This window comes from Protobothrops mucrosquamatus, unplaced genomic scaffold, assembly GCF_001527695.2.
Source record: "Protobothrops mucrosquamatus isolate PMUCROS unplaced genomic scaffold, P.Mucros_1.0 scaffold708, whole genome shotgun sequence".
Lineage (NCBI taxonomy): Eukaryota > Metazoa > Chordata > Lepidosauria > Squamata > Viperidae > Protobothrops > Protobothrops mucrosquamatus.
Window position 1 is genome coordinate 3,738 of NW_015386989.1, and position 10,088 is coordinate 13,825.

General features: G+C 41.0%; 1 protein-coding gene across 2 annotated transcripts in view; it reads left to right on the forward strand.

Moving 5' to 3' along the window:
• Window positions 1-229: 229 nt before the first annotated feature.
• The window catches only part of MSLN (mesothelin), a 42,161-nt gene continuing 32,302 nt past the window's right edge, over window positions 230-10,088 (forward strand). For both annotated transcript variants that reach the window (XM_015818252.1, XM_015818251.1), the window contains exons 1-3: window positions 230-335; window positions 4,116-4,201; window positions 4,805-4,848. In XM_015818252.1, the coding sequence (XP_015673738.1) occupies window positions 4,159-4,201; window positions 4,805-4,848 (87 nt within the window). In that variant the 5' untranslated portion in view covers window positions 230-335; window positions 4,116-4,158. The remainder of the gene's footprint in view (window positions 336-4,115; window positions 4,202-4,804; window positions 4,849-10,088) is intronic.

A 10,088-nucleotide genomic window follows, 5' to 3' on the forward strand; every position in this document is an offset into this window, starting at 1 on the left:
AAGCTTTACTTTCATCCTGGTTTGTTAAATAAACCATAGTAGCTTGCAAACCACAATAGCTAGAGATACTATGCTGTAGGCACAGTCTGGGCTCTGCCACTTGTTCTCTTCTCCGCCTTTCCCTTGGTATCCAGGGGTACAGGTGATTGAGGACACAGGCCTAAAACCTCCCATCCAATTGCCAAATCATTTCACATTTCATAAGCATTGGGCGTGGCTGCCTCCTTGGTGCCTTACCTTTTCAAGAGGCAGAGACCAAATCCAGATTTCATTTGTGCAAAGCGGAATGCCCAGATTTAATTTCTGTCAGCCAAACGTGTGAAGAGGCAGCAGAGGTATGTCCCATGCTTGAAATATTTGTTTTTTGCTTTTTTTTCTCACTGTGCTCTGAGAATGGAAGGGATGCCTTTTGCTTGAGAGAACATTTGGCTTCATTGTTTGGGAGTAAGCAAGTCTCAGTTCTCACTTCATTTCCAGCCTATTGAGAGCTCCTCTCTTTCATTGTAACCTGGGAATTAGAGGGTTTAAATAACAAACAGGCACTCTCAATATTAATTAAAATTTGGATGGATTTGCACATAGAATCATGATTTCTTTAAAAGAAGCAAAAGACATTCACACTTTCTAAAACTAATACTGCTTTGCAAGTTGTGGTTACCTGTAATTTTATTTTTGGCCACGTTTTCAGTTGCATGATAGTTCTAACTAACTAATTTCCTGTTGTTTATTTATGAATAATGAGTACATATACATTTGAAGTTTTCAGAACAACCTCTAAAAGGAGAATAAAAAAAACAAATTGTCTGGAGTTGAATTAATGCATAAAATGTTCAATTCCATAGGGATTGAAGAAGAAGTTTAATAGAGTAAATGATAGTTTAAACTTTCTCATGTCAGTTACAAGGAAATACATGCAGGTTTATTGACAAAGTAGCAAAGTTCCGTTCTCCTTAGGCAGCTGGATTGGGCTTTCCTCAGATTATTCAAGGTGCTAGAAGTAAGGATATCTGTGACACATTTCCTCCACTTGACACTGGAGATATCAGTGAGATATTCTGGCTCAGAGACATAGATAATTGCTTGAATGTGATTTGATGTCTCAAAATTTATCCTGGATGTCAGGTCTTTTGCAGAAATATTGCAGTTACAGCTATGGATTTGGTAGAAGAGCTGTTTAATGTAAAATAGATGTAATTAAACAAAATACACATGTATTAAATTTGTATGCTGCTTGACTCCTAACAACTCTGGATGGCTCATAAGTAAAATAAATGCAATAACAAATATAAATAAAAGATCAAAGATGACAAGAATTGGTCAGAAATGAAAAAAGAAAAAAAAACCACACAATCCAAGGGGCCTGTACAAAGAATCAGGTCTTCTTAAAATCCCTTCAAAAAAACAGCAGGTTGGAAGCCATCCAGATCTCGGGTGGAACCTCATTCCAGACGTCAGGGTTGCTATCAGTTTCCAGTGTTTTTTTTGCAACTTTACTTGAGTCCAAAAATTTGCATGGAAGGGTTGACATTTGAGATTATTTGTCCACCTGTACATTTTGACTTTTAAAATTTCTTATCTGCAAAAACAATATTTTTAATTTTTCATCTTATAGGTGGAAAGATAAATTGGGACAAAACAGAAGCATGGTCAAACATTCATCTGAATAAGAGTTATAAGCACAAGCCAAGAAAAATATTTTTCCTGATCAGTCATTTAGACCTTCTCACATCTTCAGGGACAGATTGCTAGTTAATTTGTTAAATTATTCTTACAGGCATCATCCAAACTCGTATACATTATCAAAACACGCAGGTCTGTATGGAAGACATAAAGTTCATTGTGTCAACCATGACACATTGATTATAGCAGAAGGCGTAACAAAGCCTGGGGTGAGGTCAAAAGTGGGATCAGCCTAGAATCCCTATGTAGCCACAAACTTACTAAGTCCAGCCCACTATGAATTCCGTTGATCCTTATCTAACTTCTAGGAGGTGCTAACTATTAAATAAGAATATTCCTGTGGTAGGCATGAACAATAAATCTGTTTAATTGAAACTCCACATATGCTCCAGGTTTTAAAAGTGATTCTCCCAATCCCTGTGAGGAATTGGCTGTGCTATCAATTAAAGAATAGATAATACATATACTAAAAGTTTATTTATTTAAGTTTATAAGGCTGCCCAATTCTACACTGATACTAGACAGCACACAATAAACACCAGCAAAATGCAAACAATGTAAATGGGAAATTCCACATATACAGAAAAAAAAATCTACTTAATTTATGCATCATAGCAACATCATTTATATTACTTTAAAAATATTTTCTACTAATTTCAGAAAGGAGATAAAAAAGTAGATAAACTTGTGAACTATACAAAGTGCTATTGGTATTGTGGAAAAATAATTTTATTTTGATATTCTTGTAAAATTAGAATAGAATAGAATAGAATAGAATAGAATAGAATAGAATAGAATAGAATAGAATAGAATAGGAGCTGGAAGGGATCTTGGAGGTCTTCTAATCCAGCCCCCTGCTCGAGCAGGAGAACCTATATCGTCTCAGACAGATGAATGTCCAGTCTCTTCTTAAAAATCTCCAGTGATGGAGCACCCACGATTTCTGGGGGTAAGCCGTTCCACTGGTTGATTGTCCTCACTGTCAGGAAATTTCTCCTTAGTTCTAGGTTGCTTCTCTCTTTGGTCAGTTTTCAACCATTGTTTCTCATCCTTCCATCTGGTGCTTTGGTGAACAACCTGGCCCCTCTGCCTTGTGGCAGCCCCTCAGATACTGGAACACTGCTATCATGTCTCCCCTATTTATTCTTTTCCTTAGACTAGCCAGACCCAAATCCCGTAGCCGTTCTTCATATGTTTTAGTCTCCAGGTCCCTGATCATCTTAGTTGCTCTTCTTTTAATTTTTTCCAAATTCTCAACATCTTTTTTGTGATATGGTGACCAAAATTGGCTGCAATATTCTAGGTGTGGTCTTACTAGGGCTTTATAAAGCAGTAATAGTATTTCTCATGATCTTGATTCTATGCCTCTGTTTATACAACCCAGGATTTTGTTAGCTTTTTTGGTTGCTGCTGCACACTGCTGGCTCATAGTCAAGCGATCATCTACTAGGATTCCAAGGTCCCTCTCACAGTTACTCTTTTTGAGCCAGGTCTCGCCCAATCTGTACCAGTGCCTTTGTTTTTTCCTGCCTAAATGTAATACTTTGCTTTTCTCCACATTGAAACTCATTTTGTTGGATAGGGCCCATTGTTCAAGTTGGTCAAAAAAAAATTGGATCCTGAGTTTGTCTTCTGGGGTGTTGGCTACTCCTGCCAGTTTGGTGTCATCTGCAAATTTGATGAGTTTCCCTTCAATTCCCTCATCTAAGTCATTGATGAAGATATTGAAGAGTACTGGCTCTAAGACAAACCTTGTGGTACCCCACTGCTTACTTCTCTCCATGTGGATGTAGTGCCGTTGAGGACTACTCATTGAGTACGGTTTGTCAGCCAGCTGCACATCCATCTGGTGGTGATGTTTATTTTCATTCAGTAAAGTCTGCTTCGATTTGAGCTTGATTCCAAGTTACACTATGTATATGTTCAAGTAGTTTTCTGGACAACAAAACAGAAATGGTTTGCTATTGCTTTCATCTAATCCAGGGAACTGGGTTTCCTGGCAGTTTCCCATCAGAGTGATAATGATATCTAACTCCTGCTCTGATTTTCAAGATCAGTTAGTTCAGTGTTTCTCAATCTTGCCAAGATTGAGCCAGATAGTTAATAAAGTTCAATTTATCCAATCAAATGCTTCTTCATATCTGGTAGAATCATTGACTGGATCTGATTAATATTAATATAATCCTTATTGAAATGTAAAAATCAGTAACAAAGTTGCAAAGAGAGAGAAAATGTCATTTGAGCAATGAGTGAGATAGTTTTGTATGAGAGAATAAAATATAATTCTTACAATTTTTTAAACTCACCCAATCAGTTTAATGACCAATCTGCTCCAAACAGCATCAGTGGCATCTTGCCAGATTTAAACGAAGCAGGGAAACTAAAAGATAATTATTACTGATGATAAATTTATTTCTTTGTTTGTCTTTCTGGAGTGAATGCATATATTTACCCACGAAGAAAGTTCTGTTTGGAATAATGCCAGAATCACCCAGGATGTTCTGCTGCCTTTTTATGGTTGGTGAGTATAATTATGCACGATTACTATAAAATTCTCATTAAACGCTTCTATAGCTGCTCTGTGAAATTCTAATCCAGATTCTGTTTTATGATTTAGAATCTTCATCTTCTCCTCTGAGATATGTGCATGCTAAAGTTGATTATGCGTTCTAGAAACAGGGGGTTCTAAACTTTTTCCCATTACACCTCCCTTTAATGTAATCTTAATGGACACACCTTGCCTAAAAACACAAAATGAACACAAATGAACAATGGAAATTTGGGGGAAGTGGATTTATTGTAAAACTGTACAGTTAAAAGATTCTTCAAACCTCCCCAGACTTTGTCTGCAGCTCCCTAAAAAAGATCCTCCTTGCCATTTGGGAAACCTGCTCTAGAGGAAAGGAAGTTTTTATTCTTCTTTGTGTGTTCCAAATAAATCAATGAACATTGTGTGATCAGAAAACACAAGAAATACATATTTAAGCAAGAGGTTTTGTTTATTATTCTTAAAAAATGGTATAGCAGAGAATATTCCAGTTATTTGGCTTTGCAGAGAAAGGCAACCTTACTATAGCTTTTCAAAAAAATGTCTTTAAGACAAAACCAATGTCTTATATTTTAGGTTGTGCAATAATGCTCACTCCCAGTGGTGCACTGAAATCCCTGGTAAGTATTGCATTTCTGTATAGTACTTATATTGCCTACAGACATCTATATTCCTCTCAAATGAGAGGCAGAGAGCCAAACAGTGTGAGGTATTTGACTGTGCTTATTTACCTATTCAAAAGATGTATATGGCCACCCATCCTAAACAGCTCTGAGCAGCTCAGAACAACTATAAAACCAGTGACTATACAGAGAAACAATAAAAAAAAAATCCTTACTCATTCCATTAGGATGCCTCACAGGATTATCCTCATTCCATTTTTCCCATCTTATCCCCTTAGGAAAAGGCAGGTTTTGATGTCTATGGGGATTTCCAATCATCCAGATCATGGTTGTCCCAAAGGTAGTTTTCCAAACGGCAACTGGATTTTGTTTTTGCTTCTTGGAAAAGAAGTAAAATACTTTCAAGGAAAAAACAAAGAAAGTCCAATTGCCTTTTGGTAAAGCACCTTTGGGAGAGGTCTTGATGGTCTTCTGAAAGGGTAGGGCATCCACAGAAAAGGTACACTTCCAAGGTCCCTCTTAGTTGGCAGAATTTTAGGGAAGGGATCTGGAATGTGCCTACACTTTCTGATCTATTAGACAAGTGGATACTCTTAGGGAGAGGTGGTCCCACAAGTAACCAGGACCTCTGCCATCTAGGACTTGAATTGAACACAGAAGGAAACTAGAAGACTGTGCAGCTCACACAATAAAGCAGATATGTCAAACACAAGGCCCACGGGCCGGATCTGGCCCAATATGTGGTTCCGTCCGGCCCGGGGACCTGCTCTGGAAAGAGCGAAGGACCGGCCCGGCCCAGGCTGACCGGGCGCTGATCTACAACCTGGTTGCGTCCATCAAAGCCAGAACGCACTCAGCCTTAAATCCACGGGGAAGCCCCACCCTATTTTCTGGGTGTGCACATAAGTGGAGTCCGGCGTCCCTGCTGGCTGTCTTGTCCCGCAGGCTGACTTCACCCAGGATGCTGGTGCTGGCCGTCTCCTGTGCGCATACCGGGGAGCAGGGCAGAGGTGGCAAGGCAGCTCCTTGCTGGTTCCAGTAAATCTTAGTCTGAGCTCGTTCTGGCTTTGATGGACGCAACTAGGTTGCGCCACCCCCACCAGCACCACCAGCCTTGCAACCACAAGGCTTTCCTTTCACCGGGACAGACCCCCCCCCACGTGGGATAGCAAGACTGGTGGCAATCTCTCCCTTCCCATCACCCCTTCCTGAGCATGGAGGAAGGAAAGAGATGAGAAGGCAAAGGAAGGAAAGGAGGGAGGGAGGAAGGAAGGAAGGAATGAAGGGAGGGAGGAAGGAATGGAGCAACAGAGGGTGGGAGGAATGGAGGGGAAAAAGGGAGAGGAAGGAAGGAACAGAGGGTGGGAGGGAGGGAGGAAGGAAGGGAAGAAGGAAGGAACAGAGGGAGGAATGAATGGAGGGTGGGAGGGAGGAAGGAAGGAACAGAGGAAGGAAGGAAAGAAGGGAAGAAGGAAAGAACAGGGAGGAAGGAATGGAGGGTGAGAGGGAGGAAGAAAGGAAGGGAGAAAGGGAGGGAGGAAGGAAAAAACAGGGAGGGAGGGAGGAAGGAACAGAGGAAGGAAGGGAGAAAAGAAAGAACAGAGGGAGGAAGGGAGGGTGGGAGGGAGGGTGGGAGGAAGGGAGGAAGGAACAGAGGAAGGAAGGAAAGGTGGGTGGAAGGGACCATGTCCCTCCTCCGCCGGAGACCCTCAGATCTGCCCCAGTCCTGTCCAGGCACCCCTGAAGCGAATGATGTTGAGATGGCCACACCCACCCAGTAGGCCACACCCATCCTGGCCACACCTGCCCCGCCCCCGAGGGCAACCACAATGTTGATGCGACCCTCAATGAAATTGAGTTTGACACCCCTGCAATAGAGGTATAACATGGGCAAATATATGACTACCTTGCTGCCTTCTGGACCAGGTCTATAATAGAGGTGGCCAAGCTCACAGTCACAAAGATTCTGTTCACCTCCTCAGGATCAACCAGCTCAAACTTCTCACAGATAACAGGGCTCAAATATGTCTCAGTCATTTCCAAAGGATCAGCCAAGCATAGTCCAACATTCAAGCAAAGTCCACTATTTATATTTATATATTTATATAACATGGATTTATATGCCGCCCTTCTCCCTATAGGACTCAGGGCGGCTTACAGCATATTAAAACACTTAAAACATCATCCCCCCATAAAAACCTGTTAAAAACCAAATATTTTTTTCGCTGTATAATTAATTAAAATTAAATTAAAAATTGTCCCTATTTAAAAATTCTCCCTAGGCCAGACCCGCTTGTTGAAAAAGCCATGTCTTGAGGGCGCGGCGAAAAGGTAGGAGGTCCGGAATCGTCCGGATCTCGGGGGGTAGTTCGTTCCAGAGGGTGGGGGCACCCACAGAGAAGGCCCTCCCCCTGGGGGTCGCCAGCCGACATTGCTTGGCCGACGGCACCCTGAGGAGGCCCGCTCTGTGGGAGTGTACCGGTCTGTGAGAGGGAATCTGTGGCAGAAGGCGGTCTCGGAGATATCCACAATTCCACACCACTATTCATTATTTTTGGAATAAAAAGACAGTTGGGGTTCCATAAACTTCAAAGGTTATTAAATAATAATAAAAATCCCTGGAAAATCTCCCTGTGATTAAACAGAATTAGGCTTGTCCATGTTTTGATATAATGATATGGAAGTAGCTGCTTTTGCTTTCTTCTGGGATATTTTTAAGTTTCCTTGTCTAGACTATTACACTAGTCTCCTAAATATTACTGAGGATCTGACATTGCTTAACCTTCTAGATTAGCCAAGGAGGGCCAGGGCAGCTACCTGATGGGTTCCTATTCCACACATTTTTTTTACAACATTCCAGAATTGGCTTGCCATTGTCACTGTTTTCTTTAGGGATGTGTTTTCAACTTCCCATTTTATTCTTAGTACTAGAGTTCTTGGTAGTCTCCCACTCAAAGAATAGCCGTTCTAATTCTGGTCTTCCTTAGAAGTCCATTTCTTCCATCAGGAGCAAAGTATCAGGTCCACACATGAAAGTCCAATTAAACTGTTTTTTTATTACTCATGCCTATGTACAGGAATATTCTCAACTAAGGGTTAGCATCTGTTAGGAGCTAGAGAAGGGTCAACAGAAATTCAAGGGAGTGGGTGGGTAGGTTGGACTTGGTCCACTTGTGGCTATGTAGGGATTCCAGGCTAATCTCTCTTTTAACTCTAACCCCAGGTTCTGGCATTTTTTTCTCCTACATCTTCTGAGCAACCATGGTTCCGTACATTTCCAACTACCATAGATAGTACCATGTAGTATCTATTTTACATGTGAGCTTCTTCTGAGTGCCCTGCACGTTTTATTTATAAGTGAAGAGAGGCAACCCAAGGATTTCTGTGGCATTCTAAGCAGTGCTTTTTTTGTAAAAAAAAAAAAAAAAAAAAGGTGCCGGAACTCACACATCATACAACTTGCCTTGCCTACCCTACAAGGTTCCATCCCAAAAAGGTGCCGGAACTCCGTTCTGGGCATTCTATGACAAAAAAAGCCCTGATTCTAAGTGTCCAAACTGGTTCCTCCTCACTGGTAAAATCAAAGAGAGATGGGTACAGAGGCACAGGGACTTAGAAGCGTGCCACTTCCCCAGTCCCCTTCTCCTAAAGAAAAGCAAAAGTGAAGGATGTTGAAAGGGAGAGGAGAAGGTAAGACTGGCTGGGAATAATCTAAATGTTTTATTTCCAGTGCTTAAATTGGCCATACTCAAAATGACAGCCATTCCAGGAGAGCAGCTGTCACATGCTCTCAATAGTCTTCTAGGCCCCCTTCTACATGGTCGTCTTCTGTTCTGAATCAACTGAGTCAACTGATCCTAATCCTGGATCCCAGTATTCTGGAAAGTATTCCTAAGGTACAATAGAAAAAAACCAAACAGGAGAATTATTGATTTTCCACCAGGACAAAGAAAGTCAAAAAAACAAAATGAGCTTAGAGGCAAAATCAGTATGTTTCAGGTACCCATGACTGAGCCACAACTCTGATCAGCTATAAAGACCCACTTCAATCCCACATCTTAAGAAAGCAGAACTCTTGGAGATGGTTTCCTCCAACAGGAACTTTTATTAAAAGTAGTTGATAGCAGGCATAATAGACAGGATCTGAGGGATTCCTTTGCAGATCGATACTTTAAAGTGTTCCCAAGCAAACCCCACCCCACAGTTCATCCAGACGGTTCAAACCAGCCAATCCCCAGGTATTAAGTCCATCGTGGGAAAGGGGAGATAACATCGGTCTGGCTCCAGTCATAGCATGCTGTTGAAGCAGGTCTCGCGCCTCCTTTTGAGAATGGAGAAATAAGTCAGGGTCCGGAGGTTGTATTTCTTTCTCCCCCCACTTTTCCTAGCTGACAGGATAGGGAGCAGAAAGTTCAGAGAGAGATACAGTGCAGGAAGGAAATTATTACATTGTAGCGGGCAGCAGACACAGAAGCAATAAATGAAGCAAAAGGTTACATTGTAGCGAATAGAGGAAGGGAAAGCAATAACCCCGCTGGCACATCCCCCCTCCCCCTTGGGAGTATGGCAGAACCCAGGGGAAGGTGAGATTTGTTTTTAGATCAGAGGGGATAGATAGAAAGGAATGGGTTCTGACATCAGCTTTTGAATATGATTCATTTCCAATTGCACCATTTTCAATAGTAATCTGTGAATGTCAACTTCAAGGGAAGGTCTTTTGTCACAGGATGGCAAATGGTAAACCAGCAATCTCAGAATTAATAGCATAAAAATTAGAATTAAAATTATCAGAGAATAAATGGTAGAGGGGGTTGAAGCTGCAGGAAGTTTGGGGGAGAGTGACCATGTCATATTAGAATTCATTATAATGCAGACACAAGCAACAGAACATAATCAAACTAGTGTCTTAGACTTTAAAAGAGCAGATTTCAACAGACTTAGAGAGAATTTGGGAAGGATACCATGGGTGACAATCCTAAAGGAAAAAACTACTCAGGAAGCTTGAGAAACTCTGAAAATTGTGATTATAAAAGCTCAGTTTAGTTTAGTTTAGTTTAGTTTAGTTTTATTAAATTTATACCCCGCCCTTCTCCCGGAGGACTCAGGGCGGCTTACAGCCAGCTTAAAAACAATAATACAATATAATACAAAATTTAAAAGTAATTAAAAATAGATATTCAATAGGCCGCTTATACTAAAAATTTTGTTAAAACCAATTTAAAATACCCCTAGGCCAG